Source organism: Chanodichthys erythropterus, chromosome 1 (genome assembly GCF_024489055.1).
Source record: "Chanodichthys erythropterus isolate Z2021 chromosome 1, ASM2448905v1, whole genome shotgun sequence".
Taxonomy (NCBI): Eukaryota; Metazoa; Chordata; class Actinopteri; order Cypriniformes; family Xenocyprididae; genus Chanodichthys; species Chanodichthys erythropterus.
Genome location: NC_090221.1, coordinates 8195889 through 8209312, shown reverse-complemented (window position 1 = coordinate 8209312; position 13424 = coordinate 8195889). Strand labels below are relative to the sequence as shown.

At 35.4% G+C, this 13424-nt stretch overlaps 3 protein-coding genes across 3 annotated transcripts; all 3 read left to right on the top strand.

Annotated features, from left to right (window-relative positions):
* The first annotated feature begins 1079 nt into the window (after positions 1-1079).
* Positions 1080-2733, top strand: zgc:92907 (uncharacterized protein LOC436733 homolog). The gene is made up of 4 exons (XM_067386395.1): positions 1080-1249; positions 1386-1548; positions 2362-2500; positions 2603-2733. The coding sequence occupies exons 1-4, from the start codon at positions 1082-1084 to the stop codon at positions 2712-2714; spliced, it is 582 nt and encodes a 193-aa protein (XP_067242496.1). The 5' UTR covers positions 1080-1081; the 3' UTR covers positions 2715-2733.
* Positions 2734-3524: 791 nt separating this feature from the next.
* il2rgb (interleukin 2 receptor, gamma b) lies at positions 3525-9574 on the top strand. Its single transcript, XM_067386381.1, has 8 exons — positions 3525-3638; positions 4094-4181; positions 4326-4501; positions 5406-5542; positions 5624-5780; positions 5861-5957; positions 8368-8452; positions 8536-9574. Exons 1-8 carry the CDS (start codon positions 3551-3553, stop codon positions 8725-8727), a joined length of 1020 nt encoding a protein of 339 aa, XP_067242482.1. The 5' UTR covers positions 3525-3550; the 3' UTR covers positions 8728-9574.
* A 1301-nt stretch (positions 9575-10875) lies between these two features.
* c1hxorf65 (chromosome 1 CXorf65 homolog) lies at positions 10876-13113 on the top strand. The gene is made up of 5 exons (XM_067393973.1): positions 10876-10996; positions 11691-11813; positions 11923-11988; positions 12385-12500; positions 12746-13113. Exons 1-5 carry the CDS (start codon positions 10876-10878, stop codon positions 12827-12829), a joined length of 510 nt encoding a protein of 169 aa, XP_067250074.1. The 3' UTR covers positions 12830-13113.
* The last annotated feature ends 311 nt before the right edge of the window (positions 13114-13424 follow it).

Here is a 13424-nt window from a genome sequence, read left to right as displayed (position 1 = left end):
GGTTTCAATATAAAAGGATTTAATAATTACATGAGTCATTGGTGCTCTGTAAGTTTTTTATGTCTTTAAGGACATATTTCTATATATATATATATATATATATATATATATATAAAAAAATGCCAGAAAATAGTAAAAATATTTATTTAAAATGCCCCCCCCCATGTTTATCATATGATACTTTGATAACAGAATGATTTTCATATTAGCAAAAGGTGTAATATAGATATAAATATATAGATAACTAATGAGATGTGCAGTTATGTACTACATAACAGGAAAGGGCCATGCAAATAAAATATTTATGTTTGAATGACCTGTCTAACTCATTCAGAGAAAATGATCATCATCATGATAATTTTTCAGAAAATGTTTAAAAAGGCATCTTTTTCATCAATATTTTTTAATAACATTTTAATTTTAGCACTTTTTATATTTCTATTCTTTTTCTCTTTATATTTAAAAAGAAAAACTTGCTACGTGCATTTCACTAACTGAGACTTGACACAGCACTGACATACTGTTGACCTCTTGTTGATTTGATTGCTTCTATTGTTCTCATTTGTAAATCGCTTCTGTAAGTGTTTTGTTTTATGTATTGTTTTGTTTGTTTGCTTAGGCTACTGCATATATATATATATATATATATATATATATATATATATATGTGCACACACACACACACACACACACACACAAAACCAGTCAAAAGTTTGAACGGTAAGATTTTTTAATGTTTTTTAAAGAAGTCTCTTCTGCTCACCGACAGTTCATTTATTTTTGATATATTTTTACTAGTGGGTGCAGGACACTATAGTTAATTTATGTAAGTGAGGATAGCAAAATAAAGTAAAGTGTGACATATTATACCCAGAAAATTCTTCATACAGTGGACTACCAGTATCTATCTATCTATCTATCTATCTATCTATCTATCTATCTATCTATCTATCTATCTATATAAAAAATATTTTAGAATACTTTGAGATACCACCAAGTTCTTTTAAAATCAGACACAAGACTCAGGTAGAGTAGTTCCCTTATAGTAGGACTTTTATTTTGAAGGGTGGAGAGAAACTTCATGTTTATTTTTTCTACACGATTTCTGTTTTCATTTTTTCCCAGTCTGTTTTCTACTACAATTAGTAAAGCCTATCACACTGATACAATGAAAACTGTATTTGTAACTGTCGGGACAACAAGTTTTGATGATCTGATTGGCACTTTGACTTCAGAAGAGTCTGTGAAGGTAATAATATCATTCCTAAATAGTGAGCTGCGAAGGAAACGAATACATTTAGGTACCTGTGAGTTAGTTTTAACCGCAGTATCCCGTGAGGGTTTAGATATCCTGACTCACTAATGACTTATGTTTCTGAATGAAGGCATTAATTCACCGTGGATACACAGACATGGTGCTTCAGGTTGGCAGAGGTTCAGTCGTGCCGGATCCAGACAGCTGTCCAGGACTGACACTGCAAGTGTTTCGCTTCAAAGACTCGATCGCCGAGGACATGAGACACTCAGATCTGGTCATCAGTCATGCTGGTGGGTTAAAGCTTGTTTTGTCCAAAATACAGTTCAGTTAAAACATAAATTAGGTTTATGCAGGCAAATTCAGAAAACATATATAATTTATATAATAACTATCAGATCAGTAACACCAGATAACAGATCTGGACTGACAAATGTGAATATCAGATCATTAGAATAACATGTTTCTACTTTAATTTCTGCATAATTGTGTCTGTTAAAAAATTATATCTAAAAGGTAGTGCAACAGGGTCAGAGGAAAAGTATAGAGACAAACAGTGTAAAATAAGTAATAATAATAAAATGATTAAACTAAATCATTGATTATAGTAAGTCAATAAATTGATTAAAATAAAAAATACTACATCTAAGAGTACAGCTTAAAGGGTTAGTTCACCCAAAAATTAAAATTTCTGTCATTAATTACTCACCCTCATGTCGTTCCACACCCGTAAGACCTTCATTTGTCTTCCAAAGATGAACGAAAGTCTTACGGGTTTGGAACGACATGAGGGTGAGTAATTAATGACAGAAATTAAATTTTTGGGTGAACTAACCCTTTAATGTAACGTAAGACAAAAAAAATCTCCAAACAATATTTTACACATATTTATAATATTATTTTTTCATAGTATAAATTAGGTCTTTATACTTAAAAATACATAGATGCCTTTTAAATTTTATGGTGGGGGGGTTGAAAGATGATCATATTTGGGGGTCCATGGCATCTTAAAGATTACAAACCCCTCCTGTAATGTTTGGTGTGGACTTTAAAAAGGTGAACCCAGATTAGAAATGAGGTCATAATATTGGCTCTATCCCCATTAGGAGCAGGAAGCTGCTTGGAAGCACTCGGAGCAAATAAACCTCTCCTCGTGGTGGTCAATGATAAATTAATGGACAATCATCAGCTGGAGCTCGCAAAGCAGCTGCAGGCAGATTCTCATCTTATCTACTGCACTTGCAGGTTTGTTTTATATGCGAAGTGACCAAGTCTTTTGATTATGGTTACTTTTGATGTGCTAACGGCAAATGTCCATCTTCATGTGTTTTTAACCCGTTATCACAGTACCCTGCCTCAGACTTTGAGGGATATGGATCTGTCTGCTTTGTCAACTTATGTGCCTGGTCAACCTCAGATCTTCGCCAACTTTTTAGATAAAGCCGTCGGACTTGTTTAAGCACTGTCTCTTGGACCGTGACGATTACTGATGGCATTTTGGGCTGAGGATGAACCTGTTTTAATGGGAATACCTGCACTGGACACTCTGGAATCTAATGATTTGAGATGAACTAGTTTTTACCAAACTAATAACTGACCTTTGATGATATATAGCCTCCTTGTTAGAGCGCCCGCTTCCCACACCGGAGACCCAGGTTCGAGGCCCGCACAGAGCGGGGTAAGTAGGACCTGGGTGAGGGGTTACATTGGTGCCGTGACCGGGATGGGAGTGAGGTTTAGGGGGGTGAGTGTGACGGAGGCCAGCTAATAGTTGCTGTGCAAGTAAAAACTTCACTCCTCTGACCTCAAGAGATGCTCTAGCGACAGACACTAGAGGTTACAGCCTTTAGCCTCCTTGTTAGAGCGCCCAACTCCCACGCCGGAAACCCAGGTTCGAGGCCCACACAGAGCGGGGTGAGTAGGACCTGGGTGTGGGGTTACATATGCACTAAAGGGTTGTATAATAATGATATAGACACCATAGTGGTGAGAGTTATATGCAGCTGTATTAAGCAGTGCTTTCTTGTTTTGGCCAATTATATGAAAAGTCAATTGTTGATCGAAAAAAAACATTGTTATTATAAAATTTCAGATCACAGTAATTACTAATAAATTATTTTAAATATATCTATTTTTTTCCTCATGACTTCTATTAAGTGACAAAGGAACTGTCAGGCTGTTTATCAAGATATTTATACTTAAAAACCCGGAAGTTGTCAAGGAAACACGCTGTAATGAACATCCTGTGTAGTATTAGACCACAGTCATTTGTTGCTCAGACGCTCAGAGGAGAGCATGACTTACATTCACACACCAAGACTATATTTTGGGCTTCTGTTCTTAATTCTGCCCTTTCAACCATGCTTTTCAGCAGCTGCTCCGAGTAAGTATATAATTACACACAACATTGTACTACATAGTGTTTTTTTTTTTGTTTTTTTTTTGTGGTTAACAATGCTATAAATGTTCGCAAACCTTTATGAGTTATCACAAGATTGGGATTATAATCCTCACTGAGAAAATACTGTTTGTAAAAGAGGATTGTGATTGTATGTTTGCATTTAGTTTTTGTCTTCTAAAAGACAAAAAGTTTGGGAGATAAGTTCAGATGGTTGTAGTGGGGATTTCCACGGTTTTTCTTTCGGATGTCTTTTGTGCGTGTGTGTGATGCACTTGAGGTTTGTGATTCTGAAACTGATAAGTATTCTCTCTGTGTGGGTTGCGGGAAACTGAAGTTCAACAATAAAAAAAAAAAAAAAATTAATAACTTGTAGACACTTTTTTTATTATTTGTGAATTGTTACATTAATATTTTTGGGAACATGTTGGCCCGTGTAGCTGTGGATTGTAAGATCATCAACCTCGAGTATGTGCAGTGCATCTGGATCCCAGACACATCAACAATGAACTACACCTTCAGCAGTAAGTAAGTATCCCACAACCCATTTCACCCATATTCCTGAATACATTTATGTATCTACGTGTATTATTTTGACACATGTTGAATATTGTTTTGTGGTAATAACTGATAAGTGAGAAATAATATTAGATTTTCTATTTACTTTGTCAGCTTTGCAAACGACGACTCCCACTACTGTCGAGAATACATCTTGGAGCACAATTACACTGTAGGCTGCAGAATTCCTCTCAAAAACCATATCCAGAGTTTTTCAAAATTTCATACATCTGTGTCAACTGAAGGAAACCACACTTTTACAAAAATTTTTGATTCCCTCCAGAGACGTGGTAAGAAATCAAACAGATTTACAATGTCTCAATGGTGTGTCAAAAGATGCTTGTGAATCTAGACTACTGTTCAAAAATTGGGATTAGTATGATTTATTTATTTTTTTATTGGAAAAATGAATACTTTTATCCAGCAAGGATGCATAAATGAATAAAAAGTGACATTTATAATGTTACAAAAGATTTCAAAAGAAATGCTGTTCTTTTGACAGAAGTTTTGACACAGTTTCCACTAAAATACAAAGCAGCATACCAGTTTCCAACGCTGATAATGATAAGAGATATTTCTTGAGCAAATCAGCATATTAGAATGATTTCGGAAGGATCATGTGACACTGAAGACTGGAGTAATGATACTGAAAATTCAGCTTTGATCACAGGAATAAATTACATTTTACAATATATTAAAATACAAAACAGATTTTTAAAATTATAATAATATTTCACAATATTTTTTTACTGTATTTTTGATCAAATAATAGCATCTTTGGTGAGCATAAACTACTTTTTTCTAAGACAAAAAAAAAATTTACAAACCCCAAATTTTTGAATGGTAGTTTATATTATTAATATACATAATTTCTTCACCCTCTAGTCCTCTTAAAATCATTTAATTTCTCTGTGTTTCTTGCTTCTGATTGGCCAATCATAGCATTCTTTTGCCAGTTTTTTTCTTCTCATTATGACACATAATAAAACAATTTAAATATTTCATGTCCACTTTTTTATACATTTAGTGAATAGAGTATATCAAGATCCTCATCACCCCTTTTTTGTTATAATGACTCTATCCCTTTATGTATTATTAGATATATTTAATGAGTATGTTGTAAGTTATCTGACATAATTGATTCCCTCCAAACTAATAACTCATTTGTTTATTATTGTACATATATTTGTTTAGTGCAGCTAAATGTGCCCTATAACCTCTCAGTGAAGTGGATTGAGCACAACAGCACACTTTTACTACAGTGGAACAGCACCACCCCTAAAAATAACTGTGTAGTCTATAATCTCCGCAACCAGAAAGACGCAACTCAGGTGAGAAAATAGATACGATATTATGACCATTTTACATTCATTCTACCAACTGTCTCATCTTCATCTCTCTTTTGCTCCCAGTTGTCAACAAATGTGACAGAAGTAAAGTCATACAGTCTGACGCAGGTCTCGCGGAACAAGCACTATGTTTTCCAAGTCCGGAGCACAGTCGCTGGTGTCTGTGGTTCTTCAGATTTATGGAGTGACTGGAGCCCTCCAGTGGAGTGGGGCAGTGCAGGTGGGCTACACAGTGACAGTGAGGGACATGTAGAGATTTACTCTTCTTACATTTTTCAATCGTGCTTTTCTGTTTTCTAGAGAACATCAGCAGACAAGGCTGGTGGCAGTGGTTGTATGGTATTCTGTCAGTACTTTTGCTGTTCTGTCTGGGTTTGTTGTTGTGCTATTGTGAGAGGTGAGAGATGTTCAAGACATTCAGTCTTTCCTAAACATAACATTTTTGATATTTTCCCCCATTCCACAGACAAGGCTTAAGCCTAGCCTAAAATGCGTGTTTTAGTGCTGTTTTTTTGTCAAGATGCACACCAGGGGCCTGATGTATTAACGTTGCGTACGCACAAAAAAGGCACTGAAATATGCATACTCAATTTTCCATGCACATGTCAGGATTTATAAAAAATAAATTTAGCGTTAAAATGTGCACACCGTACTGGAGTTCTAGACCGTGTATTTGCATTCTTTTACTTGAGTGAGCGAAGTAATGAAGTAAACAGAATGATTTTAAACTCTGTTTTCCATTTAAACATTTCAATTCCCACATTTAGATTAAATATGTCACTCTCCTTAATAGAGTTAAGCACCGAAATGACATGAAATCATTATACTGAAGTTACAATATTTTATATTAACTTTAAATAGAAATATTTGTAGTGGATGCGCTGCTTTTGAACACTTTTCCTGTGGCATGCTGTGTTTTAATATTTTAACTACAGTGAGGATTGCTTGGTGCATTATAATTCCGCTTTACTCGTGTTCTGAGAAAATATTTTTGTGCGAATAATGTAGGTGTGCTGCTGGTGTCGTACACAGACACACAGTAGCCTAAAGATAACCCATTTCATGGTCCTCCCAATATTATGAAAAATGCCTTTGTATTTGAAGGATAGATTTTGAAGGAAACAGTATGTAGATTTTATTTTTGAAATGTTTTGTCAAAACAAGGCGCCTTTCTGTTTCAATTAAAAATATATAAACATCCTAAAATATAGGCTATGTTTACTGGCAAAATTGCATAAATTTGATTTGTTTAAAGCAATTAAAAAATACTATTTGGCCAGTGGAAAAGAACGAGAATAACTCTTCACTGAAAATATACTGAACAGTATGTTATACAAGTTTGATTTATTTTTTTCTAAACCAAGACAAGGATAGTGAATGATTTTTTTTTAGCGATATAATGTGACAGCATTTATAATCATATTTTCCTAATGTCTTGTGCCATTAAACATAGTGTCACGTGGAGGGGAATGTGCATGGAAATGATATGCAGATGACGTAATGCATAGTAAAACTAGGCGTTGTAAGCTGCAAATATGGTTTTTTCAGGGAGGAAACAGGGTGGAGATTCATGTAGCTACGCACAATCTTCCACTGACTGGGTTTTATAAAGGGAATTTTGCACAGGTTCTGGTGTACGCATGGTTTTATAAATCTAAAAAACTTTTGTGCATACGGAAAATCTGTCTTTTGTGTGTACGCACACTTTTAGGATGAAATCTACGTAAAGTTTTATACATGAGGCCCCAGTTGTTTTTTCTAAGGCACACTTATAAAGGCTACTTAAAGGGATAGTGCACCCAAAAATGAAAACTATCCCATGATTTACTCACACTCAAGCCATCCTAGGTGTATATGACTATATTCTTATAGGCAAAACACAATCAGAGATATATTTAAAAATATCCTTGCCCTTCCAAGCTTTATTATGGTAATGAACAGGGGCGTGATTTCGAAGCCCGAAAAAATGCATCAATCCATCATAAAAATGATCAATAAAACTTCAGGAGGATAATAAAGGCCTTCTAATAAAGGCCTTCTGAAGCAAAGCGATGGGTTTTTGTAAGAAAAATATCCATATTTAAAACTTTATTAACTATAATATCTAATTTCCAGCAGACGACCATACAAACCACAAGAGTAACCCCTTGACGCAATGTATGACGTAGGATGGAGTAACATAAGCTTTAGACGCTTCTCACAGTTTAAATAAGTTGTGCAACAAACTCAAGCTCCTCTTCTATAAAAATCCTCTAAAATTTGCTTCCGCATGTGTCGGCTCAGGTCAGAAGTTACTTTTCTGACACAAATCGATGCATACGGCCATCTGCTGGAAGCTAGTTATTATAGTTAAGAAAGTTTTAAATCATAAAACCCCATCGCTTCACTTCAGAAGGCCTTTATTAACCCTTTGGAGCCGTATGGAATACTTTAATGATGGATGGATGCATTTTTTGGCTTCAAAATCTCAACCCCTATCCACTACCATTAGCTTGGAAGAGCCAAGATCAGAAGGAAGATAGTCCTATACACCTAGGATGGCTTGAGGGTGAGTAAATTATGGGATAATTTTCATTTTTGGTGAGCTATCCCTTTAAATGTCCTAATTGGAACTATGGCCTAATCCTGGCTTAATTTAACCCATGTCTGTAAAATCAGGCTATTGTTTTTTATAATTTATTAAGACTTTATGTTCTATTTATATATTAGTAACTAAGTAAATTTATTAAAGTTTTTTTATTGTATTGATATAATGTAATAATAAAGAGTGATGATACTAATAATGAAATACAATCCATATTAAATAGGAAAGGGATCATCTTACTTCCAGTTGTGCCTGACCCTAGCAAGAACCTACAGGATTTGTTCCATAAACATGATGGAAATGTTGAGGTATCTACACTCTGTGCTCTATTTCATGAGTAAATGTGCTCTTCAAACTTGGATGCATTGTAACCCTCTCACTTTATTCTCAGAGCTGGGTTCACATCTCCCGAGAGCTGAAGGATGCCTTTGAGCCAGACTACACAGAGCCGTCCTGCGATGTGTGCGAGGTTACACCCTCTTCTGAAGCCGATCCCACACCTGTGGCCAGTCCTGCTCCTCAAACCGACAAGTGTGATGAACCAAGCACTGCAGAAGAGCCTGCAGAAGAGCAGAGCTCATAAGACGAAGAGGTGTTAACCTTTCACCTGAACTGTCATCTCGTTCTTACTGTACACATTCACAAGTGACATTTCAATGTCTGTTTTCATTTGCACATTTATCTTTTACAATTATATGCAGAGTTTGAGTATAAGAAAGATGGAAAATTAAATGACTAACATTTCTTAATCAATACTACAGTGGCCCTAATAGTTTGGAGTTGTTATGCTCACCAAGGTGGAATTTATTTGATCAAAAATACAGTAAAAACAACAACATTGAGAAATATTATTACAATTTAAAATAATTGTTCTCTATTTTAGAATCTGATCTTATTCTTGTGATGGCAAAGCTGAATTGTGTCATATGATATTTCAGAAATCATTCTGAAATCGTGCTGATTTAGTGTTGAAAACAATTTGTGCTGCTTAATATTTTTAATATTTTATATTATATCTATTAAATATGTGATATTTTTGTGGAAACTGTGATATATTTTTTCATGATTCTTTGATGAATAGAAAGTTATTTGAAATGGAACCTTTGTAACATTATAAATGCCTTTGCTGTTATTGTTTTGATCAATTTAATGCACTCTTGTTGAACAGAAGGATTAATTTCTTACTGTACCCAAATTTAAAAACAAAAATACATGAATGTCATTGCATTACATCATTTTAAAAATATATCAAACCGATGGCATTTAATTTAAAGAAATATAGCACACTTTCACAAGTGTTTCTCTTTTTTGGGGGTATTGTTAGGTTTTTAATTCTAAAACAATATCTCTATTGTTTCAAGTTAAAGGGTTAGTTCACCCAAAAATGACAATTCTGTCATTGATTACTTACCCTTATGCCGTTCCACACCCTTAAGACCTTTGTTCAGCTTCAGAACACAAATTAAGATATTTTACTTGAAATCCGATAGCTCCGTGAGGCTTCCATAGTAAGCAATGTCATTTCCTCTCTCAAGATCCATAAAGGTACTAAAAACATATTTAAATCGGTTCATGTGAGCACAGTGGTTCAATATTAATATTATAAAGCGATGAGAATATTTTTGGAGCGCCAAAAATAACAAAATAACGACTTATTTAGTGATGGCCGATTTCAAAACACTGCTTCAGGAAGCACCGGAGTACAGTGAATCGGAGCGCCAAAGTCACGTGATTTCAGCCGTTGGCAGTTTGAAACACGATCTAAATCATGATTCGACACACTGATTCATTTGTGCTCCGAATCTTCCTGAAGCAGTGTTTTGAAATCGGCCATCACTAAATAAGTCGTTATTTTGTTATTTTTGGCGCTCCAAAAATATTCTCATCGCTTTATAATATTAATATTGAACCACTGTGCTCACATGAACCGATTTAAATATGTTTTTAGTACTTTTATGGATCTTGAGAGAGGAAATGACATTGCTTACTATGGAGGCCTCACGGAGCCATCGGATTTCAACTAAAATATCTTAATTTGTGTTCTGAAGATGAACGAAGGTGTGGAACGGCATAAGGGTAAGTAATAAATGACAGAATTTTCATTTTTGGGTGAACTAACCCTTTAAGACTACAGGTATTTCTACACTTTCTGACGGTGAATATGACTTCATAAATCCACTAAGAACCACCTTGTGACCAGTTGCTTAATAATAATGCAAAAGTTAGTTCTGAGAAAAACAATTACAAAATCCATTCAAATCACTTCAAATTGTGTGGCACCTTTTATTTGTTGGGTATGCACATAATATGTAATAAAACTGCCTTTTTAAGTTTGGTAACATGTTGAACAGATATGTAATAAAAACTTTTGATTATGCATATTATGCTATTGTTGTTTTTCTTGCTGTAGTTTAGATGTTTTTCCTCATCTTACTCTGATTCCGTGTCATTGTGACATCACAGTCTTGATGATTGTGTTACTCTCTGTCTGCTGTTTCACTAATTTGTTAGCACAGCTACAGCCGGCAGCATCTTAAAAACCGAACAGCAGCCAGTGAAGTGTCAAGTTCTTTTCTGTCGCAATGTTTATTTACATTAAACATGGAGGTAAGGATCATTAATCAACTTTTTTAAACAGTCTTTTTTTAGATCTATATGCTTAACCCTAATATTCTTTCTGTGTACACAAATAAATAGTTTTATTTCTCTATTTGATCTGTAAGTAAATAACATGGAGCTGATCAATGTGATGTCTGTGTATTTAGATAATGATCAGTTCCTGGTCAACACCAATTGTCCAGTTGTTGTCCTCATGCAGCACATAAAAACCAGGTTGCGACTTGCTGAGTCAGGTATGTACAGCTCTCTCATGCGTTTTCTCATGCATCAACATATGAGGATAATCAAAGTGCATAATTAAGCAAACTGTATTTGCACTTTTTTTCCCAGTTTAAGGCACTTTTATTGAACACAATCTTGTCTTTTAAGATATTTTCAGTCATTCCAGAGCTGTGCTCTTGTCATTCAAATTCTGAGTGCACATTCATTGCAAAGAAATGTCTTTTATCCCTGTAAGCGTATCTGAGAGCACGCCAAACTGTACTTGACATGCTTTAGAGATCCCAGGTCAGAGGAGGTTAGTTAAGCCCAGCGTGCCCCTTCAAACCCGGCGTGACCTCTGTGCAGGATGTCACGGATCTCAGCTGTTAATATTTCACACTCTCTCTTAGCACATACTCCTACAACGGTGTCTGATTACATCTGTGGCATGTAGTAAGGGACATTACCTGCGATCAGCCCATCACTTAATGGAGTGCTCATTACCACTGTCATTAACACTGTCCTCCTCCCTAATGCATCTGCGCTTCTGTGCGGGCTAAAATGTTGCACAGAAACAGTAAACACGGATTATATGACAGTTATTACACGTGTTTGAAACAATATACCTTAAGGTTATCCATCCAAATCTGTGTGTGTGTGTGTGTGTGTGTGTGTGTGTGTGTGTGTGTGTGTGTGTGTGTGTGTGTGTGTGTGTGTGTGTTTCAGTGATCATAGACCTGTGTGATGAACGAGGAATGCTGAAATTCCTCTTTCAGCCCCAGAATTCACAAGAGTCTGCTTGTGGACTGCTGAAGGCTAGAGAGTCATTCATTGTTTGCATCATTAAGCGTGAGTTTGAGTTTATCACTTGATATTTCTTGATAACCTGAAGAGAATAGTTTGTGTATAGTTTGAAAGTAACGCATCAAGGGTTTTTTATGTGTGTGTGTATTTATAGGTATGTCTGATGGGGCTTATACTTCTGTCTCAGCTCTACTATCCAGTGTTCACTCTGCTGTATTAGGTGCCATTGCATGTACACTACAAAAATAATTTCATTAATCAGTTTTAGAATATCTAAACATAATTTAGTTATGAAGAAATATTTTGAAAGATAACTAATATCCTACATTGTTTTTAGAGAATATTATATAAATATTAAACATTATATAACTTTATATATATACATTTATATGTATTGATGTATATCAGTCTAAGTTACAATTTCATTAATATTTGAGCTGTTTTTATAGCAGTTTCATTGTATTTTATATTGCTGTTACCCTGTTTGTTAATGTGTGTGTGTGTGTGTGTGTGTGTGTGTGTGTGTGTGTGTGTGTGTGTGTGTGTGTGTGTGTGTGTGTGTGTGTGTGTGTGTGTGTGTGTGTGTGTGTGTGTGTGTGATGTCTATGACTTCCAGAGACTCTACAGACTCAGATTGACAATCTTGAGAAAACTCGTCTGAAGCAGCTTCAGATTGTGCAGGCTCTTATGGCTACATCAGAGAAAAACAGTGCTCAAGCCCTGACTAAAATGGTGAGTATCTTAGAGCCACATCTGAATTTCACAGTTCTCTCGTATTTGTCCACCTGCTCTCACCTCAATTTGTAATATTCAGTAGGTGCTCAGCTGCACTGTTAAAAAAACATTGTTCAATTTACTGTTATAACTGTGGCCAGAAATTTGCTGTAAAGCATACACAGATGTACCTGTAAAACTAATGGTAACGTTACCTTTATGTGAACGATAATATTGTGTGTTGTTTTCATGTGGCTGTGCAGATTAAAAAGCGCAAGAAAGTTACACATGTCAATGCCCCCGATGAAGTCCAGCGCAATACAGGGGACAAAAAGAGCAGGAACTGAGCAAACACCATCACATCAGTGTTCATGCTCATTTTTAATGTTAAATTCATTAAAATTACAGACATGTTCATCAGAAATGCTGTATTATTTTTTAAGTGTTTATCTTTTCATTAGGTGATTCAGGAAAGTTACTACATTGACTAAAACTCAGGTATTATACGAGTATCTTCCTTATGCTGGAAAATGCACAAAAAGGAAAAATCTGTATGTCTGTCTGTCTATCAATCTGTCTGTCAATCTGTCTATCAATCTGTCTGTCTCTATAAATCTATCTGTCTGTCTGTCTGTCTGTCAATCTGTCTATCAATCTGTCTGTCTGTCTGTCTGTAAATCTGTCTGTCTTTCTGTCTATCTGTCTGTCTGTCTATCTATCTGTCTGTCTTTCTGTCAATCAATCTGTCTGTCTTTCTGTCTATCTGTCTGTCTGTCTATCTATCTGTCTGTCTTTCTGTCAATCAATCTGTCTGTCTTTCTGTCTATCTGTCAATCTATCTGTGTCTGTCTATCTATCTGTCTGTCTGTCTGTCAATCAATCTGTCTGTCTTTCTGTCTATCTGCCTGTCTGTCAATCTATCTGTGTCTGTCTATCTGTCTG

Coding starts and splice junctions, on each gene's coding strand:
- zgc:92907 (XM_067386395.1), top strand. CDS start 1,082: ATGTTTATTTTTTCTACACGATTTCTGTTTTCATTTTTTCCCAGTCTG. Junction 1,250..1,385: donor CTTCAGAAGAGTCTGTGAAG/GTAATAATATCA, acceptor TTCTGAATGAAG/GCATTAATTCACCGTGGATA. Junction 2,501..2,602: donor CTTATCTACTGCACTTGCAG/GTTTGTTTTATA, acceptor CCGTTATCACAG/TACCCTGCCTCAGACTTTGA.
- il2rgb (XM_067386381.1), top strand. CDS start 3,551: ATGACTTACATTCACACACCAAGACTATATTTTGGGCTTCTGTTCTTA. Junction 4,502..5,405: donor TGATTCCCTCCAGAGACGTG/GTAAGAAATCAA, acceptor ATATTTGTTTAG/TGCAGCTAAATGTGCCCTAT. Junction 5,543..5,623: donor ACCAGAAAGACGCAACTCAG/GTGAGAAAATAG, acceptor TTTTGCTCCCAG/TTGTCAACAAATGTGACAGA.
- c1hxorf65 (XM_067393973.1), top strand. CDS start 10,876: ATGGAGCTGATCAATGTGATGTCTGTGTATTTAGATAATGATCAGTTC. Junction 10,997..11,690: donor GTTGCGACTTGCTGAGTCAG/GTATGTACAGCT, acceptor TGTGTGTTTCAG/TGATCATAGACCTGTGTGAT. Junction 11,814..11,922: donor CATTGTTTGCATCATTAAGC/GTGAGTTTGAGT, acceptor GTGTATTTATAG/GTATGTCTGATGGGGCTTAT.